Raw genomic sequence first — 27,904 nt, 5'->3', positions numbered from 1 at the left:
AGGAGAGGGTGAGTGGGTAGGGAAGGAGGGAGAAGTTGAGTGGGTAGGGAAGGAGGGAGAAGTTGAGTGGGTAGGGAAGGAGGGAGAAGTTGAGTGGGTAGGGAAGGAGGGAGAGGTTGAGTGGGTAGGGAAGAAGGGAGAGGTTGAGTGGGTAGGGAAGAAGGGAGAGGTTGAGTGGGTAGGGAAGGAGGAAAGGAGAGGGTGAGTGGGTAGGGAAGGAGGAAAGTAGAGGGTGAGTGGGTAGGGAAGGAGGGAGAAGTTGAGTGGGTAGGGAAGGAGGGAGAAGTTGAGTGGGTAGGGAAGGAGGGAGAAGTTGAGTGGGTAGGGAAGGAGGGAGAGGGTGAGTGGGTAGGGAAGAAGGGAGAGGGTGAGTGGGTAGGGAAGGAGGGAGAAGTTGAGTGGGTAGGGAAGGAGGGAGAGGTTGAGTGGGTAGGGAAGGAGGAAAGGAGAGGTTGAGTGGGTAGGGAAGGAGGAAAGGAGAGGGTGAGTGGGTAGGGAAGGAGGGAGAGGTTGAGTGGGTAGGGAAGGAGGGAGAGGTTGAGTGGGTAAGGAAGGAGGGAGAGTGAGTGGGTAGGGAAGTAAGGAGGGGAAAAAGGAGGTCAAAAAAGGTAGAGCAGCATTGGGAAAAGGTGGAGCAGCATTGGGAAAAGATGGAGCAGCATTGGGAAATGGAAAGAGGGATGAGACGTGAAGGAGAGAGGAATAAATGAGTGGGGACAGACCCGGCCATTTTGAGTGGAATTTTGATGTCTGAGGGAGGGGAGACTGTTGGAGCTGCAGTACAGATCAGATGAGAAGTTTCTCTACAACGCCACAACACAGAGAGCGAGAGAGAGAGAGAGAGAGACAAACAAAGATGAGGGGAGAGTGAAAGAGAGAAACAAAATATGAATAGAGAAATGATTCCTCTGGAAAATGAACCCAACAGAGAGAGATAAAAATGTGTTTGGTCCCTTGTCAACTCCCTTGACAACGAACCAAAACAAAAAGGCATGTTGTTATGTCTAGAGGCATTTCAGACATTCATTAGTGACAGTTATTATGACAAGGGAAGTGCGGTGACAATACAGCCGACAACCAGACCGTCCCGTTAAACCACGTTCACTGTCTGGGGTGTGCTGATAACTAGTTGGGTTATGAGCCATTTCAACCGCATGCATGTCTTCCCGGCCAAAAGTCTACCGTTTCATTACCATAACAACTGTCTGTGTACCAGTGTTAACTTAGTCCTACTAGCCTAGCTTATATCCATGTAGTCTTGTTTGTTTGATAATGCCACAACTCTCAGTGTGTGAACCTTGTGTGTCTTCAAAACCCCTTTTTGATAGAACACCTTCACCATCAGTGATTCCATCATCATCACCTCAGATTTAAATAGAGGTGTTTTTCACACGACAGGTGGTGTTCTCACTTCAGGCGGGGTCCCATCGCCATAATGGGACGAGGCGTGGAGGAGTTCCTTTAAAAAGGTAGAGAGAAAATCGCCCAGACTTTTGCAACGGTTAAACCATGTTTCAAAGGCCACATTCCAACTCTGATACCGGGTACATGTACCGGAATGTTACCTCAGTCATGTGTAGTATCTCTGAGACATCATGACACATGGAGGAAGAGACTTTTACAACCCGTACCGTCTCATTGATGACATTCTTGATTTCATATATGAACAGTGGAAGTGCAATGAGCTGTGTGTTATGTCAGGGCTCTATTCAGCCTGGATAGCCTCTCTCAGTATTTTCAATTCCGGATGAAAAGCGTGCCCAAAGTAAACTGCCTGCTAATCAGGCCCAGAAGCTAGGATATGCATGTAATTGGTAGTATTGGATAGAAAACGCTCTAAAGTTTCCAAAACTGTTAAAATAATGTCTGTGAGTATAACAGAACTGATATGGCAGGCGAAAACCTGAGAAAAATCTTGCTGTAATTCAAATCAATGCCTATAGAGAATCCAATGGGTTAGGAATCAGATTGCAGTACCTATGGCTTCCACTAGATGTCAACAGTCTTTAGACATGATTTCAGGCTTTTATCTTGAAAAACGACGAGTAAAAAGCAATTTTAGTCAGAGTACCACGGAAGTGTACAGTGCTGGTTTCGCTCGTTCCCGCGAGCGCGCCGCTCATTGTTTTTCCTTTCTATTGAAGACGTTTTTGTCCGGTTGAAATATTATTGATTATTTAGAGAAAAGACATACTGAGGATTGATTATAAACATCGTTTGACATGTTTCGACGAACTTTTCCTGTACTTTTCGGATTTTTCGTCTGCCTATTGTGACCGCCTCTGAGCCTGTGGATTACTGAACAAAACGCGCCAACAAAACAGAGGTTTTTGGATATAAAGAGGGACTTTATCGAATAAAACAAACATTTATTGAGTAAATGGGAGTCTCCTGAGTGCAACCATATGAAGATCATCAAAGGTAAGTGATTAATTTTATCGCTATTTTTGACTTGTGTAACTCCTGTACTTAGCTGGTAACAGTTGGTAATGATTTGTCTGCTGGGCGCTGTTCTCAGATAATCGCATGGTATGCTTTCGCCGTAAAGCCTTTTTGAAATCTGACACAGCGGCTGAATTAACAAGAAGTTCATCTTTAAACCGATGTAAAACACTTGTATATTTTATGAACGCTTAATATGAGTATTTCTGTTTTTCAATTTGGCGCTCTGCAATTTCACTGGATGTTGGCCAGGTGGGACGCTAGCTGAAGCGTTACAGATTCCAGATAGAAATGTAAAGCCGACATATGCAGCGCTTACGGTGAATGCAGCCTTCGCTAACGTGGGAACATTGCCTTTACTGCAGCGATACAGATTGAATGGAGCTCTTAGTCTGTCCTATATACAGTAGGCCTTATACTATGAGATGTTAGAGAAGCAGGAAGTAGATATCATAGAACTAGTCATTTAATAGGATCTCTATGGTATATACTAACCCTAAGGCTTCCTCGGCTCCCCACTGACATCCGTTCCTCATCGTCTGAGATCTGAGAGGGAAAGGGACACATAAACACAAACACACAACAATCAATCAAAGCACATCATTGTGTATCATTGTGGGTTGTTCAGCTGTAGCAGTGGATTGAAGCTGCCCCTAGACACTGACCTAAGGACCAAAAGTTCCCATTTGAATCCTAACCCAGTTCTGGTTTGGATTTGGAGAGGGTGAGCTGATCCTAGAGCTGTGTATAGAGGCAGCCTCTACCTCAGAGCGTTCCGGAATCATTAGTTATATACACAATAACATATAGAAAAGAAAGCACATGTTTGTCAGACAGGCCATATAACAGTAGAGAGAAGACAGGGGGAGATAGGCTGTATAACGGTAGAGAGGTGAAGACAGGGGGAGTTAGGCTGTATAACGGTAGAGAGGTGAAGACAGGGGGAGTTAGGCTGTATAACGGTAGAGAGGTGAAGACAGGGGGAGTCAGGCTGTATAACGGTAGAGAGGTGAAGACAGGGGGAGTTAGGCTGTATAACGGTAGAGAGGTGAAGACAGGGGGAGTCAGGCTGTATAACGGTAGAGAGGTGAAGACAGGGGGAGTTAGGCTGTATAACGGTAGAGAGGTGAAGACAGGGGGAGTCAGGCTGTATAACGGTAGAGAGGAGAAGACAGGGGGAGTTAGGCTGTATAACGGTAGAGAGGTGAAGACAGGGGGAGTTAGGCCATATTACGGTAGAGAGGTGAAGACAGGGGGAGTTAGGCTGTATAACGGTAGAGAGGAGAAGACAGGGGGAGTCAGGCTGTATAACGGTAGAGAGGAGAAGACAGGGGGAGTTAGGCCATATTACGGTAGAGAGGTGAAGACAGGGGGAGTTAGGCTGTATAATGGTAGAGAGGAGAAGACAGGGGGAGTCAGGCTGTATAACGGTAGAGAGGAGAAGACAGGGGGAGTTAGGCTGTATAACGGTAGAGAGGAGAAGACAGGGGGAGTTAGGCTGTATAACGGTAGAGAGGAGAAGACAGGGGGAGTTAGGCTGTATAACGGTAGAGAGGTGAAGACAGGGGGAGTTAGGCTGTATAACGGTAGAGAGGAGAAGACAGGGGGAGTCAGGCTGTATAACGGTAGAGAGGAGAAGACAGGGGGAGTTAGGCTGTATAACGGTAGAGAGGAGAAGACAGGGGGAGTCAGGCTGTATAACGGTAGAGAGGTGAAGACAGGGGGAGATAGGCTGTATAACGGTAGAGAGGTGAAGACAGGGGGAGTTAGGCTGTATAACGGTAGAGAGGAGAAGACAGGGGGAGTCAGGCTGTATAACGGTAGAGAGGTGAAGACAGGGGGAGTTAGGCTGTATAACGGTAGAGAGGTGAAGACAGGGGGAGTTAGGCTGTATAACGGTAGAGAGGTGAAGACAGGGGGAGTCAGGCTGTATAACGGTAGAGAGGTGAAGACAGGGGGAGATAGGCTGTATAACGGTAGAGAGGTGAAGACAGGGGGAGTCAGGCTGTATAACGGTAGAGAGGTGAAGACAGGGGGAGTTAGGCTGTATAACGGTAGAGAGGTGAAGACAGGGGGAGTTAGGCTGTATAACGGTAGAGAGGTGAAGACAGGGGGAGTCAGGCTGTATAACGGTAGAGAGGTGAAGACAGGGGGAGATAGGCAGGCCATATTACAGTAGAGAGGAGAAGACAGGGGGAGTCAGGCTGGCCATATTACAGTAGAGAGGAGAAGACAGGGGGAGTCAGGCTGTATAACGGTAGAGAGGAGAAGACAGGGGGAGTCAGGCTGTATAACGGTAGAGAGGAGAAGACAAGGGGAGTTAGGCTGTATAACGGTAGAGAGGTGAAGACAGGGGGAGTTAGGCTGTATAACGGTAGAGAGGTGAAGACAGGGGGAGTCAGGCTGTATAACGGTAGAGAGGTGAAGACAGGGGGAGTTAGGCTGTATAACGGTAGAGAGGTGAAGACAGGGGGAGTCAGGCTGTATAACGGTAGAGAGGAGAAGACAGGGGGAGTCAGGCTGTATAACGGTAGAGAGGTGAAGACAGGGGGAGTTAGGCTGTATAACGGTAGAGAGGTGAAGACAGGGGGAGTCAGGCTGTATAACGGTAGAGAGGTGAAGACAGGGGGAGATAGGCTGTATAACGGTAGAGAGGTGAAGACAGGGGGAGATAGGCAGGCCATATTACAGTAGAGAGGAGAAGACAGGGGGAGTCAGGCTGGCCATATTACAGTAGAGAGGAGAAGACAGGGGGAGTCAGGCTGTATAACGGTAGAGAGGAGAAGACAGGGGGAGTCAGGCTGTATAACGGTAGAGAGGAGAAGACAAGGGGAGTTAGGCTGTATAACGGTAGAGAGGTGAAGACAGGGGGAGTCAGGCTGTATAACGGTAGAGAGGAGAAGACAGGGGGAGTCAGGCTGTATAACGGTAGAGAGGAGAAGACAGGGGGAGTCAGGCTGTATAACGGTAGAGAGGTGAAGACAGGGGGAGTCAGGCTGTATAACGGTAGAGAGGTGAAGACAGGGGGAGTTAGGCTGTATAACGGTAGAGAGGAGAAGACAGGGGGAGTTAGGCTGTATAACGGTAGAGAGGTGAAGACAGGGGGAGTCAGGCTGTATAACGGTAGAGAGGTGAAGACAGGGGGAGTCAGGCTGTATAACGGTAGAGAGGTGAAGACAGGGGGAGATAGGCAGGCCATATTACAGTAGAGAGGAGAAGACAGGGGGAGTCAGGCTGGCCATATTACAGTAGAGAGGAGAAGACAGGGGGAGTCAGGCTGTATAACGGTAGAGAGGAGAAGACAGGGGGAGTCAGGCTGTATAACGGTAGAGAGGAGAAGACAAGGGGAGTTAGGCTGTATAACGGTAGAGAGGTGAAGACAGGGGGAGTCAGGCTGTATAACGGTAGAGAGGTGAAGACAGGGGGAGATAGGCTGTATAACGGTAGAGAGGAGAAGACAAGGGGAGTTAGGCTGTATAACGGTAGAGAGGTGAAGACAGGGGGAGTCAGGCTGTATAACGGTAGAGAGGTGAAGACAGGGGGAGTCAGGCTGTATAACGGTAGAGAGGTGAAGACAGGGGGAGATAGGCTGTATAACGGTAGAGAGGTGAAGACAGGGGGAGTTAGGCTGTATAACGGTAGAGAGGTGAAGACAGGGGGAGTCAGGCTGTATAATGGTAGAGAGGTGAAGACAGGGGGAGTCAGGCTGTATAACGGTAGAGAGGTGAAGACAGGGGGAGTCACTCTGTATAACGGTAGAGAGGTGAAGACAAGGGGAGTTAGGCTGTATAACGGTAGAGAGGAGAAGACAGGGGGAGTCAGGCTGGCCATATTACAGTAGAGAGGTGAAGACAGGGGGAGTCAGGCTGTATATCGGTAGAGAGGAGAAGACAGGGGGAGTTAGGCTGTATAACGGTAGAGAGGAGAAGACAGGGGGAGATAGGCTGTATAACAGTAGAGAGGTGAAGACAGGGGGAGTCAGGCTGTATAACGGTAGAGAGGTGAAGACAGGGGGAGTCAGGCTGTATAACGGTAGAGAGGTGAAGACAGGGGGAGATAGGCTGTATAACAGTAGAGAGGAGAAGACAGGGGGAGTCAGGCTGTATAACGGTAGAGAGGAGAAGACAGGGGGAGTCAGGCTGTATAACGGTAGAGAGGAGAAGACAGGGGGAGTCAGGCTGTATAACGGTAGAGAGGAGAAGACAAGGGGAGTTAGGCTGTATAACGGTAGAGAGGTGAAGACAGGGGGAGTCAGGCTGTATAACGGTAGAGAGGAGAAGACAGGGGGAGTCAGGCTGTATAACGGTAGAGAGGAGAAGACAGGGGGAGTCAGGCTGTATAACGGTAGAGAGGTGAAGACAGGGGGAGTCAGGCTGTATAACGGTAGAGAGGTGAAGACAGGGGAGTTAGGCTGTATAACGGTAGAGAGGTGAAGACAGGGGAGTTAGGCTGTATAACGGTAGAGAGGTGAAGACAGGGGGAGTCAGGCTGTATAACGGTAGAGAGGTGAAGACAGGGGGAGTCAGGCTGTATAACGGTAGAGAGGTGAAGACAGGGGGAGATAGGCAGGCCATATTACAGTAGAGAGGAGAAGACAGGGGGAGTCAGGCTGGCCATATTACAGTAGAGAGGAGAAGACAGGGGGAGTCAGGCTGTATAACGGTAGAGAGGAGAAGACAGGGGGAGTCAGGCTGTATAACGGTAGAGAGGTGAAGACAGGGGGAGATAGGCTGTATAACGGTAGAGAGGAGAAGACAAGGGGAGTTAGGCTGTATAACGGTAGAGAGGTGAAGACAGGGGGAGATAGGCTGTATAACGGTAGAGAGGTGAAGACAGGGGGAGATAGGCTGTATAACGGTAGAGAGGTGAAGACAGGGGGAGTCAGGCTGTATAACGGTAGAGAGGTGAAGACAGGGGGAGTCAGGCTGTATAACGGTAGAGAGGAGAAGACAGGGGGAGTCAGGCTGTATAACGGTAGAGAGGTGAAGACAGGGGGAGTTAGGCTGTATAACGGTAGAGAGGTGAAGACAGGGGAGTTAGGCTGTATAACGGTAGAGAGGTGAAGACAGGGGGAGTCAGGCTGTATAATGGTAGAGAGGTGAAGACAGGGGGAGTCAGGCTGTATAATGGTAGAGAGGTGAAGACAGGGGGAGTCAGGCTGTATAACGGTAGAGAGGTGAAGACAGGGGGAGTCACTCTGTATAACGGTAGAGAGGTGAAGACAAGGGGAGTTAGGCTGTATAACGGTAGAGAGGAGAAGACAGGGGGAGTCAGGCTGGCCATATTACAGTAGAGAGGTGAAGACAGGGGGAGTCAGGCTGTATATCGGTAGAGAGGAGAAGACAGGGGGAGTTAGGCTGTATAACGGTAGAGAGGAGAAGACAGGGGGAGATAGGCTGTATAACAGTAGAGAGGTGAAGACAGGGGGAGTCAGGCTGTATAACGGTAGAGAGGTGAAGACAGGGGGAGATAGGCTGTATAACGGTAGAGAGGAGAAGACAGGGGGAGTCAGGCTGTATAACAGTAGAGAGGAGAAGACAGGGGGAGTCAGGCTGTATAACGGTAGAGAGGAGAAGACAGGGGGAGTCAGGCTGTATAACGGTAGAGAGGTGAAGACAGGGGGAGATAGGCTGTATAACAGTAGAGAGGTGAAGACAGGGGGAGTCAGGCTGTATAACGGTAGAGAGGTGAAGACAGGGGGAGATAGGCTGTATAACGGTAGAGAGGTGAAGACAGGGGGAGATAGGCTGTATAACGGTAGAGAGGTGAAGACAGGGGGAGTCAGGCTGTATAACGGTAGAGAGGAGAAGACAGGGGGAGTTAGGCTGTATAACGGTAGAGAGGTGAAGACAGGGGGAGATAGGCTGTATAACGGTAGAGAGGAGAAGACAAGGGGAGTCAGGCTGTATAACGGTAGAGAGGTGAAGACAGGGGGAGTCAGGCTGTATAACGGTAGAGAGGAGAAGACAAGGGGAGTCAGGCTGTATAACGGTAGAGAGGTGAAGACAGGGGGAGTCAGGCTGTATAACGGTAGAGAGGTGAAGACAGGGGGAGATAGGCAGGCCATATTACGGTAGAGAGGAGATGGGGTGTCAGTCCGTATAACGGTAGAGAGGAGAAGACGGGGGGAGTCAGTCAGGCCGTATAATGGTAGAGAGAAGACAGGGGGAGTTAGGCTGTATAACGGTAGAGAGGTGAAGACAGTGGGAGTCAGGCAGGCCGTATAACGGTAGAGAGGAGAAGACAGGGGGAGTCAGGCTGTATATCGGTAGAGAGGAGAAGACAGGGGGAGTCAGGCAGGCCGTATAACGGTAGAGAGGAGAAGACAGTGGGAGTCAGTCAGGTCGTATAATGGTAGAGAGAAGACAAGGGGAGTCAGGCAGGCCGTATAACGGTAGAGAGAAGACAAGGGGAGTCAGTCAGGCCGTATAATGGTAGAGAGAAGACAAGGGGAGTCAGTCAGGTCGTATAATGGTAGAGAGAAGACAAGGGGAGTCAGTCAGGTCGTATAATGGTAGAGAGAAGACAAGGGGAGTCAGTCAGGTCGTATAATGGTAGAGAGAAGACAAGGGGAGTCAGGCAGGCCGTATAATGGTAGAGAGAAGACAAGGGGAGTCAGTCAGGTCGTATAATGGTAGAGAGAAGACAAGGGGAGTCAGTCAGGTCGTATAATGGTAGAGAGAAGACAAGGGGAGTCAGGCAGGCCGTATAACGGTAGAGAGAAGACAAGGGGAGTCAGTCAGGCCGTATAATGGTAGAGAGAAGACAAGGGGAGTCAGTCAGGCCGTATAACGGTAGAGAGAAGACAAGGGGAGTCAGTCAGGTCGTATAATGGTAGAGAGAAGACAAGGGGAGTCAGTCAGGTCGTATAATGGTAGAGAGAAGACAAGGGGAGTCAGGCAGGCCGTATAACGGTAGAGAGAAGACAAGGGGAGTCAGTCAGGCCGTATAATGGTAGAGAGGAGAAGACAGGGAGAGGATACAGACCGACGTGTGTCTCCGTGAAGGACGGGAGGAGTACTTCTCACTCTCCTCCTGGAAGGCCCGGAAGGAAAGAGGAAAAGAAAGTACCCGGTTAAAGGTTAGAGGTCAGGAGGAAAGGTCAAGAAGGAAGTGGTTCTGGTTCTGCCACCAGATGTGGATTTTATAGACAAAGACCAAACAAAAACACAATCTGCACAGGGCAAAACTGGATTGGTTTTGGGAACACTGGGGCTGGGCTGGGGTTATTTCCATTTCCATTCCTGTCAGTTGACCTAGATATAGAACATCTCCAATTGACCGAAATTGAAATGGAATCAAACCCATATCTGGACATGACATGACACTGCATGCGTTTATTTATAGTACACTACTTATGCATTCCCTGGCCTCTCTACTCTGATGCAGGCAGACAGCCACTGGTTAGACAAGCCCAGAGAGAGGTGGGGGTGGAGTGAGGAGGGTCTACTGTAAACTCCTAGGTCATGTGACATGGGTTTAATCCTCCCGCTGGGTTGTCATGGCGATCCCAGTACAGTGAAAAGGGTTTAACCCCTGTCAGATGGCATGGGAGACCCCCGTAGCGGTACAGGATCTAGTGAAATGAGGATCAACTCTGCCCCTGTCTGGTCTGGTTCACAACAGACCTTTAAAAGCACACATGCTGCCCGAGAGCACCTACACATGCCAAGCTACTAGGTCCAGCTATATCCAGGACAACTATGATATTATCAACAGGATGGGACATAGAAATAGAGAATACTAAACACATACATTGCACAACACAGGGGGTGTTGTGTTCAACACTGTGCATGCCTCACATTTACTAAACACTTCCTTGATGCAGGCGATGCAGGCAATGCACTGTACACAGTGCAAACACTACTACTACCTAGGGTTTGCAGTAAGCTGTTTCAATAGACAGTATATATTATATTATCAGTGTGCAGTAAGCTGTTTCAATAGACAGTATATATTATGTTATCAGTGTGCAGTAAGCTGTTTCAATAGACAGTATATATTATATTACCAGTGTGCAGTAAGCTGTTTCAATAGACAGTATATATTATATTACCAGTGTGCAGTAAGCTGTTTCAATAGACAGTATATATTATATTATCAGTGTGCAGTAAACTGTTTCAATAGACAGTATATATTATATTACCAGTGTGCAGTAAACTGTTTCAATAGACAGTATATATTATATTATCAGAGTGCAGTAAGCTGTTTCAACAGACAGTGTATATTATATTATCAGAGTCATCATGCAGTCACAGCAGTCTAGCAGAAACTAGCAGGGATCTTATACTGCAGTACACGTCCTACCATCCACTGCTCAATGTGGCCCCATTTGTTGTCCAGACCATAGTATTTCTGGGGGCGGAGAGGAGAGGGCAGGAAGAGGAAACCAGAGGAAGGAAGGCATTAGAAAGGAAAGACAAGGAAATGGAAAGAGATAAAAGCGACTTGTTTTTTAACAGTGCTGAACCCAAATAATCGTACGTTAGACAAAAGATACACACAGCGAGTGATTTGATTTAGGTCAAGGGATTTGAAAGATACATTCATTGATCTTTGATCTGACAGCGACAGTTAGCATTCAGATGCCAATAGGAGTGAAAAGTGAACAGGAAGGAGAGAAGGAGAAAATTTGAAGCAAGGAGGCCTACCTTCTGGCTTTGATACACCTAAAACAAAATGGAGGCCTACCTTCTGGCTTTGATACATCTAAAACAAAATGGAGGCCTACCTTCTGGCTTTGATACATCTAAAACAAAATGGAGGCCTACCTTCTGGCTTTGATACATCTAAAACAAAATGGAGGCCTACCTTCTGGCTTTGATACACCTAAAACAAAATGGAGGCCTACCTTCTGGCTTTGATACATCTAAAACAAAATGGAGGCCTACCTTCTGGCTTTGATACATCTAAAACAACATGGTGGACAGAAGGAGCAGGACACCACGGAGAAGAGAAAGCCAGTAGGTTAAGACATGTTGTTCGTAAGGAAGACAAACAGGTTTTTGGTAAAGTATATTACCACCATGCAGAGGTGTGTGTGTGTCACCTCTTTCTGCTGTCTCTCTAGTTCCTTCATGCGTATCTCCCGTGCCTCTGCTCTGGCCGCCCGCTTCGCTGCCAGTCTCGCCTCAGCCTGAAGAAGACACAGACAGACAATATACATTCAACAGGGTGTATGTATAACAGTCAAATCAAAGCATACAATATTCCATGGTCTCTGATCAGTATTACCACACACACACACACACACACACACACACACACACACACACACACACACACACACACACACACACACACACACACACACACACACACAAATTCTTATTAACAATGACAGCCTACCAGGGAACACTGGGTTAACTGCCTTGTTCAGTTTACCTCGTCAGCTTGGGGATTCGATCCAGCAACCTTTCAGTTCCTGGCCCAACACTCTAACCACTAGGCTACCTGCCGCCCCATATTATTGTTATCATATTTTTATCATTATATTATTCTAAATATAGAACAAAAATGATTTGATACGTATGATCAGTCTTTTCTAGCTTTGCTTCAGTCTTTTCTAGTTCCGCTTCAGTCTTTTCTAGCTTCGCTTCAGTCTTTTCTAGTTCCGCTTCAGTCTTTTCTAGTTCCGCTTCAGTCTTTTCTAATTCCGCTTCAGTCTTTTCTAGCTTCACTTCAGTCTTTTCTTGTTCCGCTTCAGTCTTTTCTAGTTCCGCTTCAGTCTTTTCTAGTTCCGCTTCAGTCTTTTCAAGTTCCGCTTCAGTCTTTTCTAGCTTCGCTTCAGTCTTTTCTAGCTTCACTTCAGTCTTTTCTAGTTCCGCTTCAGTCTTTTCTAGTTCCGCTTCAGTCTTTTCTAGTTCCGCTTCAGTCTTTTCAAGTTCCGCTTCAGTCTTTTCTAGCTTCACTTCAGTTTTTTCTAGTTCCGCTTCAGTCTTTTCTAGTTCCGCTTCAGTCTTTTCTAGTTCCGCTTCAGTCTTTTCTAGTTCCGCTTCAGTCTTTTCTAATTCCGCTTCAGTCTTTTCTAGTTCCGCTTCAGTCTTTTCTAGTTCCGCTTCAGTCTTTTCTAGTTCCGCTTCAGTCTTTTCTAGTTCCGCTTCAGTCTTTTCTAGTTCCGCTTCAGTCTTTTCTAGTTCCGCTTCAGTCTTTTCTAGTTCCGCTTCAGTCTTTTCTAGTTCCGCTTCAGTCTTTTCTAGTTCCGCTTCAGTCTTTTCTAGCTTCGCTTCAGTCTTTTCTAGCTTCGCTTCAGTCTTTTCTAGTTCCGCTTCAGTCTTTTCTAGCTTCACTTCAGTCTTTTCACACCAACACTACTCCACACACACACACACACACACACACACACACACACACACACACACACACACACACACACACACACACACACACACACACACACACACACACACACACACACACACACACACACACTCAACAACCGTTTTAATATCATCAGCTGATATCTGGTCTGGTGACACAGAGCTTCCAGACCAGCTATCAGAGGTCATGATTGCATCACCAAAAATGAATAAGGTCCCGAGTTGTTCAGTGAAAGCTGAGATCAGGGCCCCAAAATAAAATACTAAACAAATCACTGGCTATCTTACCTTCAACTGAGAAAATGCAGACAGAAAATCCATTCAGGACAGAAACCCACTACTTTAAGATTGTCTCTCTATTCCACAACCAAACCATATGAGAACGTAGTACAAGTACAAGTAGTACAAGTTTTCTAAAGGCCACTTCAGTGGTGAACTTGAAAGTGAAAGCTCACTTTCAAGTTCACCACTGAAGTGGCCTTTAGAAAACATATGCACCCGTTTACAGCTTCTACCACAATCTTCAATCACAAGAATAAAAGTGATTCTGAAAAACGCAGGACTAGCAGCAGCCACAAGAGGGGAGTGTTCCCTATGTAGTTTTATTACTGAGAGAGGCTGTGGATGAGCCAGCATTTCTGTCTGGGCACTGGTGAGGACACACCCACCCTCACTCTGACCATAACAACACTGCTTCCCCTAGCAACAGCCCAGCCTACAACCAAGCACATCTGATTCCCTTTAAAACATATTCAAATAATCAGATTCCACATTTTGATGTCCATGTCATCTTTAATGCTTGTTTCGTTGTCTATTTGCAGAAGAGATCAAATCCGTAAGATCGTTGAGGATTCAATGGCACCATTCCAGTTCATCCTCCGCTGTCATACTCTTAATCTGAATGTGTATAAATACTGTGAAGAGAAGAGGGCAGTGGCATAAGGCCAGGCAGTGCTGGCAATGTGTGTGCACTGGGGCCTTTGGCTATGGGGGGCCTGCAAACTCTCACTATCAAGTGTTGCATTGGCCTTCTAGGTATCTGCATAGCAGGCCCTAGAATTTGTACACTATAGACCATTGCAAAAGTCATCACATCGCTTAACTGAAAGATGGGCCGACATGTCATTTGCACAACAACACATCCCAGTCATTGTAATTTGTAACTTTTTTTCAAATTTGGCCACTACATGCCACTAAATATTTGAATGTATTGATGACTAGTACATCTATTTGGTTCACTTAACAAACCTCAATGAACAGTTCCAATGTTATTTGTTATTGTTGTGCAAAGACTGCTGGCAAATATGCAAATACTGTTCAATAATATTGTAGAGGAGATTCAGAGGCATGGCTTATTGAGGGCGTGGCTTTCAATTAGTTATTTTTGGCCACCTGGAAGTGTGAATGTCTTTCCAGTTCATCTGGTCTGTTCACTTTCAATTACCATTGTGATGGGAGGCCAAGTGATAATTTTGTTCACACAGGCCTGTGAAGATTTAGTCACGCCACTGGAAGAGGGTGTAACTATAGAGATCATCAGGCTACTGAAGGGCTCACTTCTGCCTAACTACAACACAGACAAAGGTACATGGAATACCAGTCTGCTAGTTGAGGCTGGCGCTTTATGTTAGCCTGGAAAGGCCTTGATCCAGTCGGGCCTGTTTTTCCCATTGTGTTTGTTTCACAGCTCGTTGAGAGGACGGCGATAGTAATCAGCACACAGGAAACCGTTTGAGCAGCAACACTGCACAACTGTTTGTAAATGAACACAGGCTATTAAAGGCCCAGTGCCGTCAAAAACATGATTCATTTCCTGTGTTTTATATATATTTCCACACGATGAGGTTGGAATAATACTGTAAAATTGTGAAAATTATGATAATGCCCTTTTAGTGTAAGAGCTGTTTGAAAAGACCGCCTGAAATCGCAGCCGTTGTGGTGGGATGGAATTTTGGCCTGCCTCAGGCAGTAAATTAGTTAATAGACCAATACGAAAGAGGGTTCAAAACCTCCCAGCCAATAACAGCTAGTTTTAACTAACAGACCACTCCCAGACAGTCCTAGCATTTTTTTTTGCTTGAGAAATTGCTCTTTGCTAAAAAAGCTATTTTTGTTTATTTTTGACCATTTTGATAGAAAAGAATATCAGGAAGGTACTTAATTGTTACCCAGAAATGATTTAATATTGAGATAAAAATGGCTGCATTGGACCTTTAACATGAATTGAACAGGATGAAATGTAACTGAATTATTAACCTTTAATTAACTAGGCAAGTCAGTTAAGAACAAATTCTTATTTACAATGACGGCCTAACCCGGGCCAATTGTGCACCGCCCAATTGTGCACCGCCCTATGGGACTCCCAATCACGGCCAGATGTGATGTAGCCTGTATTTCAACCAGGGACTGCAGTGACGCCTCTTGCACTGAGACGCAGGGCCTTAGACCGCGGTGCCACTCAGGAGCCCACTTGGGAGCAATCTTAACGTTCTCACTCCAAGAAATGTTCTCACGCCAAGAAATGTTCTCACTCCAAGAGAGCTAGTGCAAAGCATTCAATGTCATCACGTTAACAATCCAAAATGAAACAGAAAATAGAACCTGGATCAGAATGCCAGCCAAGCCAGTAAACAAACCAAACTCAAGAAACGAAGGAAAATGCAATAACCGCTAAAGGTATTTATCTTCACTAAAATGTGAAGCAAAGAGCTATTACTAACTAATTACAACCACATGTGACTGCACCGCTGTGTGCCTATTGCCTCAAGCAGTCAAGAACCTGCAGAGAGAGAACTGAGAGACTGAGGCAAGGATTCAATCTGGCTTGGCTGTTGGAGAGAAGTGAAATAGCTTGGATGCTGCCTTGAGACTGAGACACATGGGTTATTCATTAGTAACAAGCAGCATTCCACGCTGTGAGACTCAGGCTCATAGTCTCACATTGAGCGTCACTGGTACAGTACGGTGGCCTCATTGGGTCAAAAGACTGCAGCACTATTCAGGAGATTAGGATACAGGATTATGTCAGGGTAGATTAGACAGGTAAACCTGGTGAGACTCAGTCCGGTTCATGGGCCTTCACTGTGAAGAAATCATATGGCAGCCTGCCCAGCCCAACCTGCCTTACAGCTTGCCTGGTCTGCCTGTCAACAAAGACCGATGAGGAGGGTGGAGTTCTGGGGCTGCCTGTCAACAGAGACCGATGAGGAGGGTGGAGGTCTGGGGCTGCCTGTCAACAGAGACTGATGAGGAGGGTGGAGGTCTGGGGCTGCCTGTCAACAGAGACCGATGAGGAGGGTGGAGGTCTGGGGCTGCCTGTCAACAGAGACCGATGAGGAGGGTGGAGGTCTGGGGCTGCCTGTCAACAGAGACCGATGAGGAGGGTGGAGGTCTGGGGCTGCCTGTCAACAGAGACCGATGAGGAGGGTGGAGGTCTGGGGCTGCCTGTCAACAGAGACCGATGAGGAGGGTGGAGGTCTGGGGCTGCCTGTCAACAGAGACCGATGAGGAGGGTGGAGGTCTGGGGCTGCCTGTCAACAGAGACCGATGAGGAGGGTGGAGGTCTGGGGCTGCCTGTCAACAGAGACCGATGAGGAGGGTGGAGGTCTGGGGCTGCCTGTCAACAGAGACCGATGAGGAGGGTGGAGGTCTGGGGCTGCCTGTCAACAGAGACCGATGAGGAGGGTGGAGGTCTGGGGCTGCCTGTCAACAGAGACCGATGAGGAGGGTGGAGGTCTGGGGCTGCTTGTCAACAGAGACCGATGAGGAGGGTGGAGGTCTGGGGCTGCCTGTCAACAGAGACCGATGAGGAGGGTGGAGGTCTGGGGCTGCCTGTCAACAGAGACCGATGAGGAGGGTGGAGGTCTGGGGCTGCTTGTCAACAGAGACCGATGAGGAGGGTGGAGGTCTGGGGCTGCCTGTCAACAGAGACCGATGAGGAGGGTGGAGGTCTGGGGCTGCCTGTCAACAGAGACCGATGAGGAGGGTGGAGGTCTGGGGCTGCCTGTCAACAGAGACCGATGAGGAGGGTGGAGGTCTGGGGCTGCCTGTCAACAGAGACCGATGAGGAGGGTGGAGGTCTGGGGCTGCCTGTCAACAGAGACCGATGAGGAGGGTGGAGGTCTGGGGCTGCCTGTCAACAGAGACCGATGAGGAGGGTGGAGGTCTGGGGCTGCCTGTCAACAGAGACCGATGAGGAGGGTGGAGGTCTGGGGCTGCCTGTCAACAGAGACCGATGAGGAGGGTGGAGGTCTGGGGCTGCTTGTCAACAGAGACCGATGAGGAGGGTGGAGGTCTGGGGCTGCCTGTCAACAGAGACCGATGAGGAGGGTGGAGGTCTGGGGCTGCCTGTCAACAGAGACCGATGAGGAGGGTGGAGGTCTGGGGCTGCCTGTCAACAGAGACCGATGAGGAGGGTGGAGGTCTGGGGCTGCCTGTCAACAGAGACCGATGAGGAGGGTGGAGGTCTGGGGCTGCCTGTCAACAGAGACCGATGAGGAGGGTGGAGGTCTGGGGCTGCCTGTCAACAGAGACTGATGAGGAGGGTGGAGTGACTATGCATCGATAATAAACAGCGAGTAGCAGCAGCGTAAAAAAAGGGGGAGGTGGGGGTCAATGCAAATAGTCGGGGTAGCCAATTTTCTTGCTGTTCAGCAGTCTTATGGCTTGGGGGAAGAAGCTGTTAAGAAGCCTTTTGGACCTAGACTTGGTGCTCTGGTACTGCTTGCCGTGCGGTAGCAGAGAGAACAGTCTATGTCTATATGGTGGCTGGAGTCTTTGGCAATTTTTAGGGCCATCCTTTGACACCACCTGGTATAGAGGTCCTGGATGGCAGGAAGCTTGGCCCTGGTGATGTACTGGACTGTATGCACTACCCTTCGTAGTGTCATTTTACCCACTAGGGTTGTGAAACTAAGTGGATCTATGGAAATATCGCCACTTTATCAAATTCATGTGTAGGGACATGTGACAATAAAGTGAATGACTCAGTTAACAGAACTTCTATCATTTCATTGGGGGAAAAGTAATGGAAGATGAACCTGTGAAAATGGTGCCTCTACTTCAAGCCATAACTGTATATCTCTGGTCCCAAAAAAGTTACTTTGGATCCCGTATTGTAGGCCTATATACAGGACAGAAATACCAGAAATATAATCCATGAATTTTACAACTGGCTGCATCCATCCCCTTCGAGACAAAACACTCCCCCTGGTTTATTTTTTCATTTAACCTTTATTTAACTAGGCAAGTCAGTTAAGAACAAATTCTTATTTACAATGACGGCCTACCCCGGACGACACTGGGCCAATTGTGCGCCATCCTATGGGACTCCCAATCACAGCCGGATGTGATACAGCCTGGATTAGAACCAGGGACTGTAGTGACGCCTCTTGCACTGAGATGCAGTGCCTTAGACCGCTGCGTCACTGGCGAGTCCAGTTCTTAAAGACAGCTGATAAAGCTAGCCACTGGTCAGTACTATTAGAGGCCTGGAAGCTTGCACTAGTCGGCTGGGACAGCAGCAGCTCCCATCCAGAGCAGACCTCATGGAGGCTTAAAAGCAGAAGAGTGTCGTAACTCCAGATGTTTTCCTTCACCAGTGTCAAGACCTTCACAGGCATGATGCATCCCTACGGATCTATTCATAGCCAGGCTCTCTGAGTGAGAGGAGAGGGAAGGGCCACCTCAACACTTACTGGAAAAGAAAGTCTCTTGGAGGTTATTCAGTGCACTCCTCTCATAGGGGCAAATCCGAACTTCCCGTTAAGACGAAATTCTCTGTTCTGCCATTGACCTCAATGAAAGTTAGGCTTCGCCCCATCGTGAACACATAAGTGCAGGAAAATGTGATCATTATAAACGGTTGATCACTTTAACCTAAATAGTTTAGTAAAAGCGTAATGCACTGTACTGTCTTGTCTCACGCTGTGATCATGAGGCCTTGCTGGGGGGCAGAGTAGAGGTTCCCATTCGGGTGTGTTGTGACAACCCCATAATACTATAAAAGTACATTCTTGTCTCATGATGTGTTGAAGCAGTAGTCCTATTTGGGGGTTGAGCACTTAGCTTGGAGTTTTCTGGGGTGTTTTGAGACTAAAGTCCATCCAGAGAACACATGGTGTCTGTCTGTCTGATACATGCCCGTACAGGCCAGTGCCCTGATATATACATAGCAGCATTTTACTGTGGTAATCTTCTTAGGAGGAGCCTCATGCAGAGATTTATGCACTTTGGAGAGCAGCAGACTTCTGCTGGGTGTGTGTGTGTGTGTGTGTGTGTGTGTGTGTGTGTGTGTGTGTGTGTGTGTGTGTGTGTGTGTGTGTGTGTGTGTGTGTGTGTGTGTGTGTGTGTGCTGTGATGCCCAACATGCTGATGAAAGTGAGGGGAGGGAGAAGGGTGGCAGTACAGTCACATCCTCTAATATCAACACAGTCAGGGAGGACAAGTTAAGAGAGCCGGTACATGTAGCAATGACTCCATGTTTCAGATATCTGGCATGCCTGTGTCGCTGTAAGCTAAGCAGTCCAACCTTTACGTTCACCTATCCCATCATTTCAGACAACAGTGACTACAGCACTTCATGGAAGGAAGGTCAGGCCTCTGACTCAGTGGATGTATTGAATCATGATGGCTGATGGGAGGTCAAAGGTAGCTGGAAGTCTAGACTAGTCGCCTGTTCATCACGCTTCACTAATCGCCTGCCACCTCACCCAGCGCTACACAGCGACTTAAAAGTTTCAATGCAGTCGTTTTTATTTCAATATCAAATCATTTCTGGGTAAACATTAAATACTCTATCGTGATTGTTTTTCAATTAAAATGGTCAAAAAGAAACTAAAATAGCTTCTCAGCAAAGAGCAATTTCTTTAGCAAGAATTTTGCTCGGACTGTCTTAGAGTGGTCTGGCTGGATGAAAACTGAAAACTCTCTGTTATTGGCAGAGAGGTTTGGAACTCTCTTTCTTATTGGTCTATTAACTCATTTACCGGTGATGTCACCAGGCAGGCCAAAACTCCATCCCACCAAAACAGGCTGAAATTTCAGGCGGTCCTCTCAGACTCGTTGGGAATCCCTTTTAGATGAAATGGGCCAAATAAAGTTTGATTTGAGACATGATTAATGACTTAGCCAGAATACAGTAAAAGCTGGTTATTGTTGCCATGCCACTACTCCAGCAGTGATTAAAGCGCAGGTTCACGTTTTTCTTCATGAATGTTGTTCTGGAGGCAGCTCTGCAGAGTACTAGCTGGCACAGCCACAAAGTCATAGAATCTGATTTTAAACCTAACCCTAACCTTAATCCTAACTTTAACCAGACTGCTAACCCTAATGCCAAACCCTAACCTTAACCAGACTGCTAACTCTAACCTTAACCAAACTGCTAACCCTGATGCTTAACCCTAACCTTAAAATTAAGACCAAAAAGCACTTTTTTTGTTTTCAGGAATTTTTACAATATAGTCAATTTTGACTTTCCAGTTGGTCTATCTAAGGGGAAATCGCTCAGTTATGCCTTCAGGACAAGACTCATGACAATAAATGTCAACCTGCGATTAAAGCAGGATGTGGATGATGCTGAGAGGCTTAAGAGATGCAGGTCACTGGCATAGACACAGTCCAATCCCCTGGTGCAGAGGGGCTGCTGAGTGCTTTTACACACAAACACACACATACACAGATCGCATGCACACATATACACAAACACACACAAAAGTGGACACACACACACATGAACATGTACACACACCAATACACACATAAATGTGCACCCAAGGGAACAGCTGTCAGCTTGCCCAGTAGGTCAGACTTCACCAGCTAGAACATGAAAGTCAGCCAAAAGCCCATCTCTTCCCCCTCACATACCCCCAACCGAAGCCCACCATGGACCACTGTACTGCCCCCAACCCCCCCCCCCCCACCCCTCTTCTTAATACTGGAGCTGTCTATCTGTTAATTCCTCCTAATTCCACAGGGACACACCCCCTAACATCATGTTTAACCATTGACTAAGGATTCTGAATCTGGCCTGTCTGTTATTTGTCAAACAACACCCTGGCACTAATGATATGACTAGCAGGTACCTGCTGAATATCACTGTCAAACATCACCCTGGCACTAATGATATGACTAGCAGGTACCTGCTGAATATCACTGTCAAACAACACCCTGGCACTAATGATATGACTAGCAGGTACCTGCTGAATATCACTGTCAAACAACACCCTGGCACTAATGATATGACTAGCAGGTACCTGCTGAATATCACTGTCAAACAACACCCTGGCACTAATGATATGACTAGCAGGTACCTGCTGAATATCACTGTCAAACAACACCCTGGCACTAATGATATGACTAGCAGGTACCTGCTGAATATCACTGTCAAACAACACCCTGGCACTAATGATATGACTAGCAGGTACCTGCTGAATATGACTGTCAAACAACACCCTGGCACTAATGATATGACTAGCAGGTACCTGCTGAATATCACTGTCAAACAACACCCTGGCACTAATGATATGACTAGCAGGTACCTGCTGAATATCACTGTCAAACAACACCCTGGCACTAATGATATGACTAGCAGGTACCTGCTGAATATCACTGTCAAACAACACCCTGGCACTAATGATATGACTAGCAGGTACCTGCTGAATATCACTGTCAAACAACACCCTGGCACTAATGATATGACTAGCAGGTACCTGCTGAATATCACTGTCAAACAACACCCTGGCACTAATGATATGACTAGCAGGTACCTGCTGAATATCACTGTCAAACAACACCCTGGCACTAATGATATGACTAGCAGGTACCTGCTGAATATCACTGTCAAACAACACCCTGGCACTAATGATATGACTAGCAGGTACCTGCTGAATATCACTGTCAAACAACACCCTGGCACTAATGATATGACTAGCAGGTACCTGCTGAATATCACTGTCAAACAACACCCTGGCACTAATGATATGACTAGCAGGTACCTGCTGAATATCACTGTCAAACAACACCCTGGCACTAATGATATGACTAGCAGGTACCTGCTGAATATCACTGTCAAACATCACCCTGGCACTAATGATATGACTAGCAGGTACCTGCTGAATATCACTGGCATGACAGCAGAATGAGTTGATGACAACATCGTGCTCTGGGCCCTGGATTAATGATGTCTGTCTGTCATCTGCAGCTCTCAACGGTTTGTTATCACATGACTGGAGGCTTCAGGCCTCACTGCACTTGGCTTGGTTTGAGAGACACTTGACGTCTCATTGAGAACCATTTCCACTGAGCAACAGACTGGAGTATTATAGCGTCTTATCAGTGCCATAGATTATAGTGTGTAGAGATGGGAGAGAGACAGGACTGGAGTAAGCATATTTTATATTGCAGTAGTTGCATTAGAACATGTGTGTGTGTGTGTGTGTGTGTGTGTGTGTGTGTGTGTGTGTGTGTGTGTGTGTGTGTGTGTGTGTGTGTGTGTGTTCAAAACAACCCCATATTCTACTTAAGAACAGCTGTATAGCTTTGTCAACACTGTTATGAGGACGAGACACAGTGTATTATTATATTCCAGGATGACAACATCCCAACATCCCATTTCAGATCATATTCTCATTAGCATGTGGGTGGGAGTGTCTTCTGAAGGGCCTTCACATCATGTTGTCACTCATATGGTGACCAAGCCCTCCTCTGATGTCAGCACTAAACAAAACACTGCCTTCCTGGTTGCTTAGTTCCCACCACACCCATGACAACTAGGGACGTTTATGTGTTGAAGGATCTGACTAGTGGTTCTGACTGATAGAACCTTTCTGTGTTTCTGTCCCGACACATATGATTCTTATTGCACATGGACTTATTAACCTGTATACTTCTTTATTTAGAAGAATGGCAGGGGCCCAGGAGATCATAACAAGCCCTTTGATATTTGGTGAGGATGTTTAGAACCTTTCAAGGGGAATATTATGGTCCACATAGTGAGGTTTTACATCATTCAGGTTTACAGACGTGGCTGATCAGAAAACCTACAGTACACCATTACACTGGTGAGTTGTTTTAGTATCACCAAGGACCGGTTACATGGTGATAAAATCAACCAGATGAAAATGGAAGAGCTGGGCTCTAGTGACATTTTGGAGGCCATTTGCAATGGGCACCGGGCGTGGCAAGTAAATATTTTCAACATGTTGTGGTCACTGGTCAACAGACTTCAGTCTATAGTTGGTGCGAAGCCTGTCCTTACAAATACTAGTCGGAGTCTCACTAGAGCCCTGGACCTTTTTATTTTAACCTTCATTTAACTAGGCAAGAACAAATTCTTATTTACAATGACAGCCTACCGGGGAACAGTGGGTTAACTGCCTTATTCAGGGGGGGAACAACAGATTTTTACCTTGTCAGCTCAGGGATTTGATCCAGTAACCTTTTGGTTACTGACCCAAAGTTCTAACTACTAGGCTACCTGGCGCCAGACTTCAATATAGTATGATGACAAACTGTCTGTTGATCTCCCTATGATTATATCCCCATCAACTTCTGACTGTGTTTCCTCCACCCAAAAAACATCATCTCACATCACATGTGGTCCTCTGTGGCTCAGTAAGTAGAGCATGGCGCTTGCAATGCTAGGGTTGTGGGTTTGATTCCTGCTGAGATTGCCACGTGAGAAGTGTTTAAAAGCGTCTGCTAAATTTGGATATTATATGATGTGGTTTACTTTATCTCCTGTCATTGGTCTGCACTGATTTGTTTTCACCTATCGTGTGACCTCAAATTGTTGTAAAGAGAGGAGGAGACAAGGGGAGGAAGCCAGTTCAGACTCCCTCTCAGTATTGAGTTGCACCCCTCATTGCAGTATGACCTACATCTATCTTTTTCTCTCTCTCACTCACTCTTTCTCTCTCTTTCCTGCTTCTTTAAAAAGCGTCATGGATAGATGATAGATGATTGATGGATAGATGATATATGATAGATTATAGATGATATATGATAGATGGATAGATGATAGGTGATATATGATAGGTGATAGATGATATATCAAATTTCAAATCAAATCATATTTATTTTTATATAGCCCTTCGTACATCAGCTGATATTCTCAAAGTGCTGTACAGAAACCCAGCCTAAAACCCCAAACAGCAAGCAAAGCATGTGAAAGAAGCACGGTGGCTAGGAAAAACTCCCTAGGAAAAACTCCCTAGAAAGGCCAAAAACCTAGGAAGAAACCTAGAGAGGAACCAGGCTATGAGGGGTGGCCAGTCCTCTTCTGGCTGTGCAGGGTGGATATTATAACAGAACATGGTCAAAATGTTAAAATGTTAAAATGTTCATAAATGACCAGCATGGTCAAATAATAATAATCATAGTAGTTGTCGAGGGTGCAACAGACTGATAGATGATAGGTGATATATGATAGATGATAGGTGATAGATGATATAGGATATATGATAGATGATATATGTTAGGTAATAGATGATAGGTGATAGATGATATATGATACATGATATTTGGATAGATGATAGGTGATAGATGATAGATTATAGATGATATATGATAGATGGATAGATGATAAGTGATATATGATAGATGATAGGTGATATATGATAGATGATATATGTTAGGTAATACATGATAGGTGATAGATGATATATGATACATGATAGATGATATATGATAGGTGATAGATGATATATGAATAGATGATATATGATATATGATAGATGATTGATGGATAGATGATATATGATATGATAGATGAATAGATGATATATGATAGGTGATAGATGATATATGGATAGATGATAGGTGATAGATGATATATGATAGATTATAGATTATATATGTTAGGTAATAGATGATATATGATATGTGATAGGTGATAGATGATAGATGATAGATGGATAGAAGATAAGTGATAGATGATATGTGATAGGTGATAGATGATATATGATAGGTGACAGGTGATAGATGACAGGTGATAGATGACATATGATAGGTGATAGATGATAGGTGATAGATGATATGTGATAGGTGATGGATGATAGGTGATAGGTGATAGATGACAGGTGATAGATGACAGGTGATAGATGATAGGTGATAGGTGATAGATGACAGGTGATAGGTGATAGGTGATAGATAGATGATAGGTGATAGGTGATAGATGACAGGTGATAGATGATAGATGATAGGTAGGTGATATATGATAGGTGATAGATAGATGATAGATGATAGGTGATAGGTGATAGATGACAGGTGATAGATGATAGATGACAGGTGATAGGTGATAGATGATAGGTGATAGATGATAGATGATAGGTGATAGATAGATGATAGGTGATAGGTGATAGATGACAGGTGATAGATGATATATGATAGGTGATAGATAGATGATAGGTGATAGATGATAGATGATAGGTGATAGATGATATATGATATATGATAGGTGATAGATAGATGATAGATGATAGGTGATAGATGATAGATGATAGGTGATATATGATAGGTGATAGATGATATATGATATATGATAGGTGATAGATGATAGGTGATAGGTGATAGATGATAGGTGATAGGTGATAGATGATATATGATAGGTGATAGGTGATAGATAGATGATAGGTGATAGGTGATAGATGACAGGTGATAGATGATAGGTGATAGATGACAGGTGATAGATGATAGGTGATAGATGATAGATGATATATGATAGGTGATAGGTGATAGATGATAGGTGATAGATGATAGATGATAGATGACAGGTGATAGATGATAGGTGATAGATGACAGGTGATAGGTGATAGATGATAGATGATATATGATAGGTGATAGATAGATGATAGGTGATAGGTGATAGATGACAGGTGATAGATGATAGATGACAGGTGATAGATGATAGGTGATAGATAGATGATAGATGATAGGTGATAGGTGATAGATGACAGGTGATAGATGATAGGTGATAGATGACAGGTGATAGATGATAGGTGATAGATGATAGATGATATATGATAGGTGATAGGTGATAGATGACAGGTGATAGATGATAGGTGATAGATGATAGATGACAGGTGATAGATGATAGGTGATAGATGACAGGTGATAGGTGATAGATGATAGATGATATATGATAGGTGATAGATAGATGATAGGTGATAGGTGATAGATGACAGGTGATAGATGATAGATGACAGGTGATAGATGATAGGTGATAGGTGATAGATGACTAGGACATGGATCAATAGCTAGGAAGTCTGACATCACAGTTGGTACCCATTTCAACGTGCAAGGAGAAAACAAATGTGTCCTTGCCACAAAGGTCATCCCCAATTGTCTTTATCAAGCAATTTACCCCTCAACAATTCCCCCATTCATTGTGTCACTTTGATCCACTGTCCATCCACATGCCAGTTTATGTAGGCCAAGCAAACAATGTCCTGTTTCCTTTTACAAATAATGCGTCTTTGTCTGTTAGTCCAGGGAATGCCTTGCATACAGCATCGGAGAGGCAGCACGATACACATCCATTACCCCTAGTGAATAATAATTACCACGCTGTGTTCGTCGGTTGAGGAGGGTGTGGGCTGCAGCAACTGATGCATGGTTTTTGAATAGTCCTACTGTAGCCTAGGCTAGTGGTTCCCAGCCTTTTTCGGTTACTATACCACCAACTGAATTTTGCTCTGTCCGGAGTACCCCTGAAGTACCCCCTCATGTGCATTTTACCAGTAAGCTTATAGTCTCACGAGTCTTCTTAAGTACACCCTGGATAGGCCAAGTACCCCCAGGGGTCCTACTACCCCAGGTTGGGAACGTCTGGTCTAGGCTATACTTTACACGTATGATCGACATGCTCGTGTCTTTATGTTGGCATAATATATATGTATAACATAGGCTTAAATTGAAGGCACTCCGTGGAATACGTTTGGCGCAGTATGACGAGCATTGCCTCCCAAAATAAGAAAGAATAAACATATCCCAAAACTTACCTCTCGAGCAATTTGACTGAGGGCATCGTCCTCCGCGGTCATTCTCTCCCTGTTGGGGATTCTTTTTCTTCCACTACCAGTAATCTGAGTTCCCATGTTTGTGTATTCTGTCATAAAGTCCTTACTGTAGCATACGTGTCAGCCTCGAAGAAATTCAAAAATGGAACACAGGAGCCGAATGATGACGATGAAGGGCACACTGGAAAAATATAATCACCATCTCCACGTAATGGAAAAATAGCTCACCAATAACACGCGAAAAGTCAACTATTTACAATCTGGTAGCTACAGTGTAACAACAATCCTTCATCAATTCGCTTCCCAGCCACGCCATTCTGATACATTGTTTCAATGTAACCGCCTTCAAATGTAACAAACTGCATTACGAATATCCTTGATTCCTGTTGCTGATAAACAACTAATATCACACGCGTCACTTTGATGTGTCAAAACAGCCTCATAGCACCAGGCTACCTCTTTGGGTACCTTGGAAAACGAATTGTCATCTAGCTAATCCTAGGCAATTGTCATCATATAGATACGTTTCGGTATGGAACACTAAAACAAGAACACACGCGAGCCTGATAAATAATCGTTCTGTACGTAGACCTAACAGCGATTGAATAATGTCCTCGTTATTTGCTTTAGTAGGACGCGGGAGTCGACGAGATGTCAAAGCAGATAGACGAAAGTTTTATAGCAGCGCAATCCCGGATGATGACCACAGCGGGATGAATACACGTTCCGGGGCAGAGCGTCGAGCCTGCTGGAGATAGATAGTGGCCGCAGTATGGACGGGATGGGTGTCCTCAAAACAGTCCAATTTTACTGCTCATACAATTGTCAAAACAGTTCCTTTGTGGTGTTTTCGTTCAGAATGTATCGTATAGCTTGAGAAAGGTGTGATGCCTTAACAAATATTCTGTAGCCTAATGACCCGAATGGAATTACCCTGGAATGCAAGAAGCAGTCCTGCCAGTTGATATGGTCTTTAGACGTCTCCAATAGTCTCGATGCAAACAGATAGGCTATTATCCTACCACTATTTTAGAAGGTAGGTCAGCACTGAGTTCAACCAAATAAATCTCACTTGCCATGTCAAAATTATGGCATAGGTCTGTATGGCAATTCTCTGAATAGCAGTGT

General features: G+C 45.8%; 1 protein-coding gene across 18 annotated transcripts in view; it reads right to left on the bottom strand.

Moving 5' to 3' along the window:
- Positions 1-27,904, bottom strand: part of lrrfip1b (leucine rich repeat (in FLII) interacting protein 1b) — a 38,686-nt gene extending 10,782 nt beyond the window's left edge. Inside the window, exons 1-6 of one of the 18 annotated variants that reach the window (XM_045698092.1) lie at positions 26,759-27,904; positions 11,492-11,578; positions 10,750-10,797; positions 9,430-9,477; positions 2,938-2,988; positions 723-803 (exon numbers count right to left, since the gene is read on the bottom strand). In XM_045698092.1, coding sequence (XP_045554048.1) covers positions 723-803; positions 2,938-2,988; positions 9,430-9,477; positions 10,750-10,797; positions 11,492-11,578; positions 26,759-26,872 — 429 coding nt within the window. In that variant the 5' untranslated portion in view covers positions 26,873-27,904. Of the gene's footprint in view, positions 1-722; positions 804-2,937; positions 2,989-9,429; positions 9,478-10,749; positions 10,798-11,464; positions 11,579-13,049; positions 13,173-26,758 lie in introns of those variants that run through there. The other 17 variants (XM_045698096.1, XM_045698098.1, XM_014150860.2 and 14 more) reach the window with 17 other exon arrangements.

This window comes from Salmo salar, chromosome ssa16 (assembly GCF_905237065.1).
Source record: "Salmo salar chromosome ssa16, Ssal_v3.1, whole genome shotgun sequence".
Classification (NCBI taxonomy): Eukaryota; Metazoa; Chordata; class Actinopteri; order Salmoniformes; family Salmonidae; genus Salmo; species Salmo salar.
The sequence above is the reverse complement of the archived record's forward strand: the minus strand, read 5'-3'. Positions and strand labels throughout refer to the sequence as shown.